Consider the following 16603-nt stretch of genomic DNA (forward strand, 5'->3'; position numbering starts at 1 on the left):
AAAGGCATAACAAATAGAGACACTTTCCAAGAAATGTGGAGCTCTTTCTTTAACTCTGTTAATGACAAAAATCAAGGCCTGATTATACCAGCTGCTCAGTCTTCTCAGAGGAGAGGTTTGAACACTGAATGTGTGAGCTTATGTCTAAAGTCAATGGAAAGAACAAACATTATTAGATGTACTGCTGGATAAGGGTTTAATGGTAATTGTTAATGTATTTGTATTTGTTTAAAAACCAACAAAATTTGTTTGTGTTTTTTTGTTTTTTACATTACACAAATTGAGGTGGATGAAGAAATAATTGGTTGGGTCATATTCAACTTATCTTCCCCTCCCTTTCCAAATATCCTGACTGAAATACACTATGGTTAAATGCCCAGCAAGGGAGACTGGGAGACGATGATACAAGGATAACATTGCTAAAACGTCTCTTTTTCCTACATGTTTCATTTGAGAATTCTGGGATAGCTCATTTTCAGTGTGCAAAGCAAGAAGCATTGCCTGTTGACCTTGAGCCTGGGTCAACTGGAAAAGGTATATGCTGCAAACAGAGTAGGAATGGTTGAATCTGTCAATTTTTGGTTTCTCTCAGTTTCTGACCCCACATCCCTGGACTGCTGTGAGCCATGCTGTAAGATCTAGACTTCCTCCATGCAGTATGAATTTGTAAATAGGTGAATAAACCAAATTTATTAAAGTACGACAATCTCCGCTGTCTATTCTCCAAAGGGACACAGACCCTGTGTGCGTGCCTGGAAATCCATGGGCTCTTGCCAGTCCTCAGCAGAGAGAGGGGCAGACACCCGACTTTTGTATCAATGTTGTATTTTTCTTGACGGTGGATGGTGTAAGTAGCTTGTTCCTTGACTTCTTCATTCTGTTCAAGGTAGAAAGGAGCTATAAGCAAAGGGAGACAACATAGTTGTCAGAATTCGTACCTTTTATCCTTTGCCAAGAACAGGCTTTATGTGATTCACCATGCTACTATGCAATGCTTGCTATTACCTCGCGCAGCATGTTTAACTGCATATGGGAATAAAACCTAGTTGGATCGTTTCCAAAAAGCTTGTTTTCTTCATAGGGTGTCACACCCATCAGAGTCTCTTTAAACATCACAAAGGGATGCAACACATTAGGAGTGAAACAGCCTATGAAAAAAACCACGAGAGAACTGCTGCTGGTCCCATGGAGAGGTAACTGATGTAAAGGGAATTTAGGCTTATCAGGAATGTAAGTAAAGAGTTTGTGTTTCATAGACTTGTAGCGTTGGAAGGAACCCCTAGGAATCTCAGTACACGGACCCCCATCAAACTGGAAACCATACCAGACCTTGCTAAGCATTGCAAATGTGCTAGCAGTTGTGTTATTTGTCCGTGAACAGGGGTCAGCAGAGTGTGTGTGTGTGTGTGTGTGTGTGTGTGTGTAAAAACCAGTTGTATGAAAACTATAGCCTGTTTACAAACAGTCAACTTAAAACACAGCTAAGGTGTTCTTTTTTTAATTAGGGTTTATCTGAAATTGGTTTAGGGGAAAACTAACCAATATACAGTATTTCATAAGAAATAACATGACATTAGCCACATATAGATGGTGGCTAATGTCATGAGTAAACAGATCTCCAAACCAGCAACAGGAGAGCACTGGATGCAGAGCAAACCCAGACTTAAATATATGCAATATAAAGCACTTTGTTTTAGTCACAACTGGAATTTATCATTCTTCTAATACCAGTAGAATCATAGAAGGTAAATGGCCCCTGGATGGTTAAGTCCAGTCAAATGTGGCTATGGGGTGCGGCACTCATCTTGCTTCAGGCCGAGGGAGCCGGTGTTTGTTCATAGACAGCTTTCTGGATCATATGGCCAAGCATGACTAAACTGTTTCTGGTGCGATGGAATACCGTGAAGGAAGTCAGAGAACATGGAAACGCTGTTTACCTTCCTGCCACAGTGGTAACTATTTATCTATTTACACTGGTATGCTTTTTAACTGCTACTGTAGGTTGGCAGAAGCTGGGACGGAGCAACAGGAGCTCACCCCGTTGCGCGGATTCAAACTGCTGACCTTCCGATCAGCAAACCCAAGAGGCTCAGTGGTTTAGACCACAGCACCACCCATGTCTCTTAGAATCAGAGTTGGAAGGGACCCCGAGGATCATCTGGTATAACCCCCTGCAAGCTTCTTTCCTTAAGGTCCACAAATGGGGGGGCACTACATAGGGGAAGCTGTTTGTACACAGATCTGCAGAAGAAATATACAACTCTGCAGTAATATAATGCCACATATTTTTACTCAACTAGCTATTTAGACATAGGGTAATCTGGTCATCAATATATTTGAACCTTAATTGGGCATTCCATTTGAACAGCAAGACTCTATTGTGAAGGGAGCTGCTTTACTAATGTGCAGGGTTTCCAACACAGAGATGGGAATCCTCATAAATTCAGTGGTGCTCACTTCTGAGTAGATGGGGTTTGTTTTGCAGCCATTAACTTTATCTCTAAGGTGTCACAACACTCTTTTTTTATTTTTGCTGCCAAAATCTAACAGGGCTACCTCCAGACACCTGTGATCACACATAGAAGGCAATTGGTTTTAAATCTTATAATGATGACAAAAAGAGGACAATACATATGTATAAAGCCTCCATAGAAAATAGCAGGACAGAGAGCAATGTACTGGGGGAAAATGGAACAGCAGTTGAATGAAACCAGCTTGCTTTGTGACTAGTGCTCTTTCCCAAAAAAATAACCCAACCATGAAGTTGTTACAGTAAGTCACTGGGCGACTCAGGGCAACCCTGAACAGATGCCAGTTCTCCATGGTTCTTGTTAAGTTGTGGGCGAACATATCAGACGACACAGCGATTCTTCAAACAGCTCTTGTTTATTCAAAGGCCAGAACTGAACTGAACTGAGGAGCTCAGTCATTTGCATAACTATCTACAGTATCCCACTGCTGGCTAGGAACGGCTAGGAGTGGAGTCATAGATCTAAAAAAGGGGTAGACTTGCACACGCTGGCCAGCTTCTGTTTTGACTCGAATTGTTCGTTTGGGGCTTCTCAGAAGTACATAAAGACAAGAAGCAGGTGGAAGGAGCATCAGCTCACAATGGCCACCACCTGAGAGGTGCCAGAACTACATTCTGACTGAAATGTGATGAATCATACATTACTAATACAGTGGTACCTCCGGTTGCGGATGGGATCCGTTCCGGAGCTCCGGTTAGATTCCAAGGTTTCTGCAACCGGAGATGCATGCTCTATGCATACGTGCGGTGCGACAGAGCACTTCTGCGCATGTGTGTGTGGCGAGACCCAGAAATATACTTCTGGGTTTGCTGGGTGCATATCCCGAAGGATACGTAACAAGAGGGGCACGTAAGTAGAGGTACCACTGTATTGTACATCCCAGCAATGAATGTTGAAAAAACAATATGTCTACTTGGCAAGTTATAATGGGAAAACTAGAAAAATAGTAAATAGCATGAGATTTCATGAATGTCTCTGGGGTGGCAATTCAAACTAATGTACTGCATTTTCTGTTTTCCAGGTAAATGGTGGTGGTGGGGGAAACCATTACGACTGTGGAAAATTCCACTTGATTTCTTTCTTTCATTGGCATACACTTGATGCTTCAGATCAGGAGACAATGAGCTGCTTTACTCAAATGCTGGAAAACTGGATTAGTTTTCCTTATTTAGAAGACTACCTGACCTCGGTGGTTCACCCTCTGTGGTTTTTTGTGCTTCCGATGTTGTTTTATTCAGAAATATTGGTTTTCTGGGTTTTTTCCTCTTGTGCCTCATTATTGTTATATATTTACAAGAAGATGAATAACCACCAAGAAAATGATTTTTATAGCAAATTTTGGGACAAGCCAAAGCAAGTTATGGCTAAAGTTGTAGATACATATGGAAAGATATGGCATGGTGAGTTAAAGTTTCTTTCATACCAATTATTCCATCTTATGAGCCACTATACTTTCATAGTACTGAGCATCAGAATTTCAGGCTTCAAGCACTGGAACAATAGTTGCCACAGTGCATCAGGAGCGTAGCTCTGAACCCACCTTGGGGTCACAATAGCTACAAGTTTGGTTTGGCTTCATAAGGCTCAAAACAAAGCCATCAATATTTATTTATGTAATAAGCAATCATAAAGAAATACAAAACTTTTTATGAGGTATGGAATTAAGACATATCACAGAAGAAAGGGTCAATTGGTGACTGCATAAACATCATACATTTAATCACATTTAAAGCATGCCTCGTCTCCAAAAGAAACTTGGGAGAATGTTGCTTACACCCAGTGCTTTTTTTCTGTCGGTACGCATCATCGGTACGTTGTACTGCCACCTCTTTTTCCCCTGCCACCATCTTGCTGCCACTTGCCCATCCCCCACTCACTCCCCCTGCACCTTTGACGCTTTCTCCTCCAAAATCTCTGCTGCTTCCCTCGGCTGCAGTCATGCCAGAGCCGAGGCACTTTGGCCATTGTAAGAGCCATGCCAAAGCACCTCCAGGAGGATTCCCCTGCAACCACGGGAAGCAGCAGTGATGGAGGAGGAGGAAGAAGCAGCAAAATAGTACCTCGGGTTAAGAACTTTGCTTCAGGATGAGAACAGAAATCGCGCGGCGGCAGCAGTGGGAGGCCCCATTAGCTAAAGTGGTACCTCAGGTTAAGAACGGTTTCAGGTTAAGAACAGACCTCCTGAACGAATTAAGTTCTTAACCTGAGGTGCCACTGTAGCTGTCTCAAAGGCTGGGCAAAAAATGATTCCACCTATGCCCAAACGTAAGCAAGGAAAGAACATTTCAGGAGAGTAGGTGTCCCCCTTCTTTAATTCTGCGACCACCAGAGTAAGCTCTGTTTCCTGTGGATGACAACCTAGCACCCGCAATGCTTGAGCATATAGCAGAGCTTTTTACCTGACCTTTAGTTTTTCTGAACCACATTGTTTTCCTCCACTAAAAGTTGGTGGTATCGTATTTAGTTTCATTAAAGCAATATTTATTTGTTAAACTTTGTATTATTTTCAGGTTATGAAGTTATGGACATGGAACGTCTCCCTAAAGGTCCAGGGATTATTATTCTCTACCATCCAGCTTTTCCTATCAACTATTTATTATTTCTGACTAAACTTTATAAAAAGACAGGGTTACACTGCCATTCAGTAATTGATCACATGTTGTATTGGACACCAGGTAAATGATTTAAATTCAAATCATGTCTTTTTAGATAAAAATGTATAAAATATGACATAAAACAAAGTGATTAAATATAAAACAGTGCATCAGGCAAGCAGGTAAAAAGTAACAGAAAATAAAATACCACCAATAGGTGAAATTGCACTCAGTCTCACTCTATTGCTTACCAGAAAAAGATTACTCCAAGAACATGTGAGCAAAAGAGGAACTAGCATAAAGGTCACCTTTCATGAAATCATGGTTGAAGAAGATTTGCAGAGAGCTGTACTTGTGATCCATAATAGTGCAATATCATTTGAATAATGACACTTGTATAGTATTCACACTATTTCCTAAATAAGAGTTATATAAAGTGCATTTTTCTGTTTGGGGTTTATTTTTTTAGGGATGAAGATGATATGTGATGTTGTCTTCTCGAGAGATTTCACGAATGCTGAATGTGTGGAAATTCTGAAGAAAGGCTATTTATTGGGCATTATACCTGGTGGAGCTAGAGAAGGAAACTTTAGTAATGATTACAGCTTAATGTGGGGTAACCGCAGAGGTTTCGCTCGGATAGCTTTGGAGGCGAAAGTGGTGAGTGACCTTTGGGCAATTTGCATTGACCTCAAGATTATCCTGGAAATGACGTATGACGTAATGTGTTAAAATCCTTGATCTAGCATCCTAAATAGCCAAGAATGGCAGACATCCTGTTTTGGTGTCAAATGATTATCTGGAGAGCCACAAATCAATGGCATTTAGAAAGAAAAACAGCTTTTCTTTCTTTTTTCTCTTCAATTCCTGAAAATCTGGGGGACAGCTTGTGGAGTTTCTTCATCTGAGATATTTGAATTGAAGCCAATTAAATAATTTATGAGTTGCCTGTTATTATAATACCAAATGTGAAGCATTCTTCCTAGTCTTTAAGAAAAATAAAGGCAGGACGGTTGGGGGGAAGTAGTTTTCCAGTTCTCGCCTTTCTTTTCATTGTTATTCCATCTTTTATCTTTTAGCCCATCATCCCTATATTTACCCAAAACATGTGTGAAGCATACAGGACCATTGGAAAGACAAGTGAGCTAAATATCCTATGTTCCTTGGTTGACCAAGAGCTCTGATATCAGGGAATAAACATTTTAGTATTTTTTTTAAAAAGAATGTCTATTTATTACCTACTAGTAGAGTATTCCATGTACACTTATCTGCAAAAAGCTGTGCTGCCTGCCTCAGAACTGAGTGAACATGTCCTTGCTTAGTTTCCCATTAAATTTAAAACAAAGCTACAATAGATAAATGTGGTAGCAACCCTAACATGGAGGGGAACTGAGCAGGAAACAAACCATATTCTGCAGTCTATTGCACAACCTATGACCCTGATTGCAAAGTATGAGAAGAGCTGACTGAATATCTTGCATCTCTTTCCCCAAGCACTTATATTATTTAACTCTTCCACGCTGTGATGTATGGATTGTAACTCAGAATGCCAACTAATTTGAAATTCTTTCCTAATCTTCTTCAATTTCATACACAGGTCTGACAAAATGGCTGTATGAGAAAACTCGATGTATATTCCTTCCCTCTTATGGAGGGTTCCCAGTGAAATTGAGGACATATGTTGGAGAACCCATCCCATATGATCCAAATATAACTGCCACAGAGCTGGCTGAAAAAGTAAGTGAACCCTACACTTGGAAGTAAAGAAGCAGAATATTTTTTCCCTGTTGGTTTCTCTCTCTTTCAGTTCTAAATTGTATTCTGCGTACAGTGGTACCTCGAGTTACAGACGCTTCAGGTTACACGTTTTCGGGTTGTGTACCACGCCGAACCTGGATGTTCGCGCTTTGCACATGCGCAGAAATGCTGAATAGCGACCTGTGCGTGCACAGATGCGGCGCAACAGGTTGCAAATGTTGCGGGTTGCGAATGTGCCTCCCACACGGATCATGTTCGCAACCTGAGGTTCCACTGTGCTCACTTCCTCATTCTATATGACCAGAGATACAGTTCATTATATACACTTTTGTGCATCATTTTCCTCGCTCAGTTTCCCTCTTCTTAACTTGTTCAGACTAATTAAATGGGAGAAACTATGCATTTTATCTAGTGCAGCACAAAGAGAGATCTGCTCACACAATGGAACTTTTTCTCCCCCACTATAGAAGGTCCCTCTAAGTCACCCCAGTGCCAATTTTTGAGGGTGGTGAGAGGGCTGAAGAGGAAGACAATTCAATGTACACGTGGATGTGTGTTGCATGAGCCAAACTGCACTGTTGGATACTGCTCTCTTTAACAGCCATGATTCCAACCCAATGAGCTACCAACCCTGAATCTCCAACACATTTTTCGTTAGCTATTGCTTGTGCGTCATCAATCTCCTAAATGGGATGCTGTTTCACAGAAGACAATTTTAAACACAGGTGCCATCTTTATGGTAAACTCTGGTATTACATTATAGTGTGACAATAAATCATTCTTAAAGAGTGCTGTTGGTTAGGACTGTCTAAAAGAAGCTCAACAATTTTGGGGCCTTCCTAAACGAGAAAACCAGGGTAAACATGAATACAATGGGCTGGTTTCACAGAGAGATGAGCGGTTGTACTGTAGAGTTTGCTGGCCCTGGCTCCTCTTGCTCAACCCTCCATGCCTGAAAAGCCGCTCTTGAGTGTTGATACACAAGGCCTCTCACGCAACACATCTCTGAATACAAATGACTGGATTTACATTTGCAGCATCGTCCCTCAAAATAAATTCAGTTGCTTATATTTACATTTTTGCTGGAAAGAAGGAGATTCTGGTTGCCACAGATTCTGATGCCTTTAGCATTTTCCCCACTGATATTAATAACTGTGAATATCTATTTTGCAACAACATAATGTAGTCCTTTGTTTTTCTTTCAACAGGCAAAGACTGCACTTGAAAATCTTCGGGACAGACACCAAAAAAGGCCAGGAAATATATTAAGAGCTCTTTTAGAACGATTTGATAAGCATGACAAAGCCAACCAGTCTAAATAAAATAAACCATATGTTTGCAATAGGAAAAAATAATAATTATGTAATTAAAGCTAAGTTAACATGCATAGAATTGTGCTGGATTGTATATGAATTATGTGGAAGGGTCCCCAGCTCAGTAGCTCAGCACCTGCTGTGTGTGCAGAAGGTCCTAGGTTTGGAAGAGGTACAGGTGCTTTCCTGCCCTATCCTGCAATACTCCCAGAATCCCCTTTTTGTGGAAACTTGCATTAGTAGAGGCAGAATCAAAGAGTATAACGGGAAGGCGAGTGTTTAACTGAAACATGAAATAATATTACATGTGCAGGAGTAAGGTCTATAAATCACCTGTATTAAAACAGTGGCACTTCTTTCATGTTTATAAAAGGGTGTTCCAAGATTTGAGCCCTATAAAGCAAGTCTTCATAAACAAATAGCAAGAAAAGTAGAGAACATAAAAATATAGCCAGGCTTGGTGAAAAAGTGACTGATCTAACAAAAACAGCCAACTCAGCTTTGAATCTGAGTCTCAGCAATCCACGTGCAGTTAAACAGCTAAAGAAAACTGTCCCAGACTTACATCTTAAACCTGAGGATTACTGAAATTGGGATCAGAATCTGAGATGGAGTGGGGTGCTAGAGAAAGAGCAGGGGGCAGACATGGCTGAACAGTTTGTATGTGGGGTAGGTAGGGTTGCGCAATATATCAATAAATCTTTAGAAACCAGTTTGAAGAGCATATCCCGATGACCATTTTGAGATTGTGACACATCACCAGAAGGAGCCTGTGAAGGTGCTCGCCTGCTTGCTTGCCTGCCTGCAGCTTCCATCCTTCACAAATGGGCTGCCTCCTCCCTTCCTCCTGATCACTCCTCCTGCCCACACCCTCCCCTCCACAGTCCAGCCAATGCAAGGGGCTAGAGGCAATTGCTGGGAAGGACCTGCTGCCTGTGATTCGAAAGCACATGTGCTGGCTCCTCTACACAGCCCTTCTTAAGTCCACTCTGCCTCCTGCAGCCACAGCCATAAAAAAAATCAACAGTTATTTACTTAAAACTAGGAAATAAAATATTGTCCTGCTCCATCTTCACTTTTGTGTGTGTGCGAGAGAGACTGAGTGAGAGAGCGAGCGAGAGCACTATGGCAGGCAGAAAGCAGGATTGCCTTCCCTCTCCCAGACATGAGTTTCTCGCTTTTGTGCCACAAAAGGGAGAAATGGGGTAAACTGAGGGGGGAAGATTCAACCTGGCTTCCTTATGGGAGAGGTTGGATGGCCACCTAATCACAGCTGCTTGAGTTGAAGGGGGATTCACACTATCCATGCTTAAGGCCTGGAAACAAAAAGTAGGCACATTGCCACCAACCCCATCCCCACTAATCCCCTTGTCTCATTATCCATTATCAGTCATGCGGCCCAAACCTTTCACATAGAAACATGGCAAGTCAAAGGCCTATACTGTCTTGCAGACTTCTACAAAAACAATAAACCCATATCAACACAGGAATTACAGGATAAAGTAGGAGGCATTCAAGTATCCTGGCTAACGCACCATCAACTGCACACATCCCTAAACAACAACAAAGCCTTCTTTTGTCAGCAGAGGGACATGGTAGGTGGGTAGTATCTGCAATATACAAAATACTACTTCACAACCCCGCAATTTCACTTGATACAATTAAAAAACAATGGGAACATGACATAGGTTACAAAATAAACTCTACCCAATGGACTACAATTTGGTCCAAACCTCCCTTTAAATCAATCTCAGCCAAAAGAAGAGAATTCACTTTGAAACTTATCTATAGGTGGCATCTGACCCTGAGGAAATTGGTGTTAATACATCCAGGAACCTTATCAAAATGCTGAAGAGGCTGTACCTCTACAGGCACATACCTTCACATGTGGTGGGAATGTTCCCAAATCCAACCCTTTTGGACAGCAGTCCTACAAAAAATATGTAACATAACTAAGGAGGTATTGGAACCCACTCCAGAATTGGTCCTATTTTCCAAAACAATAATGTTCATTTACACCACAAAGAGCTTATAACCCACCTACTCTCAGCAGCCAGAAACGTCATAGTTAGACACTGGAGAGACTTGTCTGGAGTAAGCATGGACCACTGGTACCGAATTGAAACGACCTTATTAGATAAATTAACCGACAAACTAAAACTGACATGAAGACAAAAAAAAGAAAAGAAAAAAAGAGGACACCTTCACTCTGGTATGGCTCCCTTTTGTTACACACACAGCTCAAACTGGCAGCAGTGATAGCAGGGATATACCAACAGCATTCAGATCAATATGGCTAACTTGACCTAATATTTCACACACACCCTTCCGCAACTTCAAATAAATCTCACTGTAGTTCATCAGAGGCAATAAAATGCAAATAAACACGGCCTGCCCCCAATCTTCTCTCATCGTCAGTGTAAACCAATAAATGTACAGAAAGAGAACCTGCTCAATTGACACTGGCATAAAACTCCATAGCTACCATCTATGGACCAGCAGCTTTTACAGCCTCAGAGGTTCCAGAATTATTAAAACAGCTGATCAACTCACATGTAACAAAAAACAAACAAACCACTATAACCTTATACAAGTGTTTATTATAAGCATACCAGTTTGATAGGCCAATATTAAGAGAGGAGCGGAATAATGAATTAGGGATGTCAATCTTGGCCAAGCAATGAGAACCTGTGCTAAGTTCTACAACATGGGTGTCTTTGGACCTTAGACTAAGACTCATACAACAAAAAATATTATTTAGAATTTACTGTACTTGACTACGTTTGTTTAGGAAAGGGCTGTCTATGACATCTAGCTGTTGCAGATTTAATAGGGACAATGCTTCAAATTTTTTGACGAGCTGTCTGTAGTAAAATCAGCACAGCATAATTAAATCCCAACTATCAAACGGATGGTATTGGAGATCTCAGATAATGCCTGGAGCACAAGTCCATTCACCCCTTTTGGTGTGGTGGCATTGCAGGACGGTAGAGGATCCACTGGGGCCCCAAAGAGGGAACCATGCATTCGGGGCCCTTCCTGATAGGTGGTGGGGGCTTATCAGGAGCCAGATCCTGGCATGCACCCTGCTTTGGTGAATGTGGATGCAGGCTGGGACTTGGGCTGTGCCAGGGGGCAGTGCCAATGGAGCAGGAAGGCTTCCTTTAGGTCCACCCCCTGGCCATTTAAGCAGCCCACACCTGCCAGAATTTATGCTCTTAGTCATGTTAAGAATTGAGTCCCAAGGGTCCCTTGATGCTTTGCTCATTCATCTGGGGGGAAACGATGTGGGCCAACACAAGGGTATTGATCTAACATGGGTTATAATCGAGGACTTGCAGACATTGCACAACCTGTACCCCTCCATAAGCCTAGGCTGGTCCGAGATGCTGGAGAGACAATGGCAGAACCCAGACTCAACTTGGCAAAGGTTAATTGCGCAGTGAGGCGCTGCATACTACAGTGGGGTCGTTGAGTGATTTACCACCCCAAGATCACATTCTCAGACGAGACCCTGTTTAGGCTGGATGGCGCGCATCTTTCCTTATCAGGAAACAATATTTGGTTGCCAGATATTGTTATGTACTGAAGTTCTCACCCTGGGCCAGCAGTGGGATACTGTAGATAGTTATGCAAATGAAGGATTGAAAGTGACGTTCAGTGATTGGATAGTTTTAGAAAGTTGTTACAGTAACGCTGTTCTGGAGCTCTATATAAGCAGGCTGACTGAACCCTTCAGTTCAGTTCTGTTCTGGCCTCTGAATAAACAAGAGCTGTTTGAAGAATTGCTGTGTCGTCTGATATGTTCACCCACAACTTAACAATGGCGACGAGGATGGGATCGATGGACATCAGAGCACAGCCAGATGCGGCCATCCTCTGAACTAAGCTGAATCACTGAGCGAAATCACTGAACAGAACCAATTCAGAGCTGACTGTTCTGGCTAGAGCACTGTGTTCCATCCATCGCCCTCTATACCATGGCTTCACTTGTGCCTCTGGCCGTTTGCGCCAGCCTCTGAATCATGGGACTCCTTTTTTTTAAATAAAATTTTTATTAGGGTTTTCTCGTTTTTTTTAGACAAACACAAAAACATGAACATACACATTGACGCTACACACAAATAACACGTATAATTTTAAAATCTTATTTTCCTAACCACTTTCCCGGACTTCCCCCACCTCCCCTTCTTGCATTCCAATTCCAAAATTTAGCTCAGCAAGTTCTTTATACTCAAATTATCCCTTATTAATATTTTACTTCATTCATCTTAGTTAGCCAATTTTAAACTTCTAAACCTCATTTTAATATTCGACATTTATCCCTTTTTCTAAGGTCGACCCAAGTTCCCTTTCACGAGATTCCCAATTATTAAAATAATTACAAAACAACCTAACAAATGAAATCATATAATTATACCCCTTTGGATTCCAAAGCTTTTCCCCCTCTCCCCCAGTTTCGATCCCCAAAAATTGTCCTTCAGTCTGTCAGTTCTCAGCCTGGATCTATCACGTCCGAGGCCCTTAAATCTCTCTCAGTCCCTTTCAGCCGGTTTTGTTGACAGTCCTTTATGTTGAACATCAGATCTCGGAGCATCTTTGGCCCAGTAGGGTCTATGTTTTTTCCAACCAGGCCTCCATGTTCAAAGAAAGTGTCCAGGTCCTGCTTCTTACTCTTTTTAAGTCCAAGTGTCCCAAATATCCCAAACATTCCAGTTTTCGCCTTGATCAAATTTGTAATCCATGGGTCTTCCGGACTCCCCATAGGGAAAAATCCCCAATCTTCATTCTCCATTTCAAACCAAATTTTCGTCTTCCAAACCTTGCTTTCCTTATATTCCAACTTGTCCTTTTTCATTTGCAGCGTTACAGCTCCTCCTTCGTATTCCTCCAAAACGGCACATATATCTTCCTTTCCAGCTGCAGATTTTTCTTGAGTCAAGTCCTTAACCACTTCAGCAGATTTGTTTATTTTCAGAATCAAGGTTGTAAGATTCGTAGCCATAACATCACTCTGTTCTTGCAGCTTTCCCAGGAAATCAAACACTCTATCCAACTGCCTGTAATTTTCCATCTGCAGCCATTGTAATATCTCAGAACCCCCCTCTAGAGGGATTCTGGTTACTAAGTGTTCTTTCTCCAACAATCAGGTTATTTTGTTCTTATTTCCTCTCAGTTTTCAAAAACTTAAAGTCCAATGTAGCAAAAATAACCGGCACAAGTAGCAAAAGACAAAATTTTCTGACTTTGACAGCTCATTTGACAGCTGTCAAACTCTGTACATATCTTCTACAGGCTCTCTCGCGGATCGCTCCCGGATCCGGGGGGGGGGGGGGGTTACACTTCAACTCTAGCGTTCAGTTCTAATCCTCCAGTAATAAACTTATATATCCAAGTCGTGAAATTAAAAATTTCTGTCTCGAAGAGAGGAAAACAGTCTCACGACTTTAGTTCTCTAATTCTTGCTTTAAATTGTCTGCAAGGGAGGGGGAGGCGGACTTCCTTTTGGCACCTCCCCCGGTCGTACCGAATTCAATTAAAAGAGATTTTTAATTCCAATTTCCGTATTACTCACGGGTTGTTACTTTTTGTAGTCCAAATGATCAAGGAAAGAAGTAAGCGCTCTCCAGCCATGGCTTGCGGCTTCACTCCGTGGAAGAAGCGGTCTACTCACAGCACCACGCCGCTCTCCGCCACCCGCTCCGAAGCCTTTAAAAAGGCTTCTTTGCAAGTCGGAGGGGGTGCAAATGGTGCCCGCCGAGTCACCAAGTCCACAGGCTTCAGCGCCTGTGGTTTCTAAGGGTCCCTGCGTTGCCGCCGCGGCAAGACCCCTCTTCCACCGAGCCGATTCCCTCCGGAGCTCGGAGGGAATCTGCCATTTGCTGATCGCGCTAACCTGGAAGTCCTGAATCATGGGACTCCTACCTCGCTCGTTTCGACTGCTACCTCCAAGCCAACGAGTTGACAGAAGTATCACAGGAGCGGAAGTGGGGCCTATTCCTCAGCCTCTGTGGGCCTGAGGTGTTTGAGACGGCCCAAGCATTGCTTGCACCTGAAGCAGTCCAGGCAGCACCGTGGGACACGATCCAAGAGAAGCTCCGCAACCACTACGCACCAAAGCTGTCCAAGATTGCTGCCCGCCATGCGTTCTACCACCGGAACCAGGCAGAGGGGGAGTCAATTAGCAACTACACCGCTGCCCTCCAACAGGCTGCAATGCACTGCGAGTTCCAAGAATTAGATGATGTCCTGATCGATCGAATCGTCTGCGGGGTCCGGGACATCCATCTGCAACGGTGTCTCCTCGCCAAGCCAGACCTCACACTGCAGAAAGACATTGAGGAGGCCGTGGCCTCGGAAGCTGCTGAACGCTCCACCCAGGAGATCCGCAAGGCCAGCAGCCCGCGTCTTGCTAGGAAGCCAGTTCCAGTGCATCACAAAGAGGCCAGCAGTGATGAGGAATCCTCCAGTGAAGACGATGACGTTCACCAGACAAAGCGGGAGTGCAGAAAGTTCCAACAGAAGTCCAAGGGCCAATCAGAATGTGCCGGCTGCGGAGGCAACCATTCCCATGCCAAGTGTCGATTCAGAGACGCCATCTGTCGCAAGTGTTCCAGAAGGGGCCACATTGCTAAGGTCTGCCGATCGGCTCCATCCGACACCCCCCCTTCACCGACTCGCAAGTCCAAGTCTTCACTCCAGTCCTAGGAAAGCTGTTTCGCTCTCACCAACTGCCACTGCCCATCTGGAACCACGATTGGCCAAACCGACTTGCCTATGCGAAGCAAGCTGAACGTCACGGTGCTCATTGAAGGAGCTCCATGTGACATGGAGATCGACACCGGGTCTGCCCTGTCCATCGTGTCTTGGAGCACCATCAAAAGACTGGTACCCAGAGTGTCCAAAAGGCAACTCGACTCTCACTGCGTACACCTGAGAGACTACCAGGGAAACAACATTCCTGCGGTAGGCGTTGGCTGGATCCGGATCGCCTTCAAGGATTTTTCGGGCCTGCTCCGACTGGTGGTGGTCGAAGGGCAGCGGCCAAGCCTCCTACGGCTAGGCTGGTTTGATGCCCTCGGCCTGGCAGCCACTGGCATCAACTGCCTCTCTAACGCAGAGACTGAGGGTCTGGTCAAAGACTTTGCCAAGGTTTTTGATGGCACTTTGGGTCAATATACAGGTACGCCCATCTCCTTTAGCCTTGATCCATCAAGCTAAAGCCACACTGGGTTCCCTTTGCTCTCAAGGCTAAGGTGGACGAAAAACTGGACAAGCTGATTGCCCAGTGGCGTAGCGTGGGTTGTCAGCACCCGGGGCAAGGCAAGTAATTTGCGCCCCCTAACCCGTGGATTTGCGCCCTCTAACCTGTGGATTTGCGCCCCCTAGCCCCCCCACGCTACGCCACTGTGATTGCCCAAGGAGTTTTGGAGCTGGTTGACCACGCCAAGCCAGACGGGTCGATGAGAATCTGCGCTGACTACAAGTGCACGATCAACAAGGCACTTCAGCAGCACGCTTATCTGGTTCCTGTTGTCCAACACCTGCTGCATTCCCTGGGTGAGGGTAAGGTCTTCGCTAAGCTGTTAGGATATTTCCATTCCACCTTAAAAGGGAGCAGGCTTTATGAGTCACAGAGTCTGCGTATTTCCTGCATCTTTCCTTATCAGGAAACAATATTTGGTTGCCAGATATTGTTATGTACTGAAGTTCTCACCCTGGGCCAGCAGTGGGATACTGTAGATAGTTATGCAAATGAAGGATTGAAAGTGACGTTCAGTGATTGGATAGTTTTAGAAAGTTGTTACAGTAACGTTCTGGAGCTCTATATAAGCAGGCTGACTGAATCCTTCAGTTCAGTTCTGTTCTGGCCTCTCAAACAAGAGCTGTTCGAAGAATCGCTGTGTCGTCTGATACAGATATGTTCACCCACAACTTAACAGATATGATTGAAGGTATTAGGGCGTGGATGTAGATGTAAGTGTTTTTCGGCAAGCTGTCTGCTTGGTTGGGCATTGGGGCAATCTGTTGTCTTCACCTGCCCCTCCAAACACTGGTGTATCCCATTAAGGGATCTGGGGGGAGTGGTTATATCTGTGTGCTCAGGCGGTGCCAGGACTGAAGGCACTCCCCCAGACGGCGGTCCCTGCGGGGGTCACCCTATTTGATGTAACTCTTAGGAACCCCCATCTGGATTGAACTATGCGTCACTTCTGGCGGGTGGGCTGGAAATATTTTGATTGCCCCATGCCCAAGCCAAACCTCTTTCATCTGTAAAGTGGTACCTCGAGTTAAGTACCTAATTAGTTTCGTTATTGTGCCATAGGAATGCAATTGTAGGTGTGACTCCCTATCTCATGTTTGATTACAAATGACCACAACCTCCTAGCAGCCAGCTCCCTAAGCC

General features: G+C 43.7%; 1 protein-coding gene across 5 annotated transcripts; it reads left to right on the forward strand.

Moving 5' to 3' along the window:
• LOC310713598 (DGAT1/2-independent enzyme synthesizing storage lipids-like) lies at positions 1–8545 on the forward strand. Of its 5 annotated transcripts, none has more exons than XM_083518029.1 (9): positions 2–674; positions 1082–1230; positions 2551–2772; positions 3553–3931; positions 5042–5206; positions 5595–5785; positions 6205–6265; positions 6723–6862; positions 8092–8545. In XM_083518029.1, the coding sequence occupies exons 4-9, from the start codon at positions 3652–3654 to the stop codon at positions 8203–8205; spliced, it is 951 nt and encodes a 316-aa protein (XP_083374155.1). In that variant the 5' UTR covers positions 2–674; positions 1082–1230; positions 2551–2772; positions 3553–3651; the 3' UTR covers positions 8206–8545. The 5 variants fall into 5 exon arrangements, with proteins under 5 accessions (XP_083374158.1, XP_083374155.1, XP_083374157.1 ...); XM_083518031.1 differs by having other exon boundaries at positions 1082–1193; XM_083518028.1 differs by lacking the exon at positions 2551–2772.
• Positions 8546–16603: the final 8058 nt, after the last annotated feature.

Source organism: Podarcis liolepis (assembly GCF_965112155.1).
Source record: "Podarcis liolepis genome assembly, chromosome: 8".
Taxonomy (NCBI): Eukaryota; Metazoa; Chordata; class Lepidosauria; order Squamata; family Lacertidae; genus Podarcis; species Podarcis liolepis.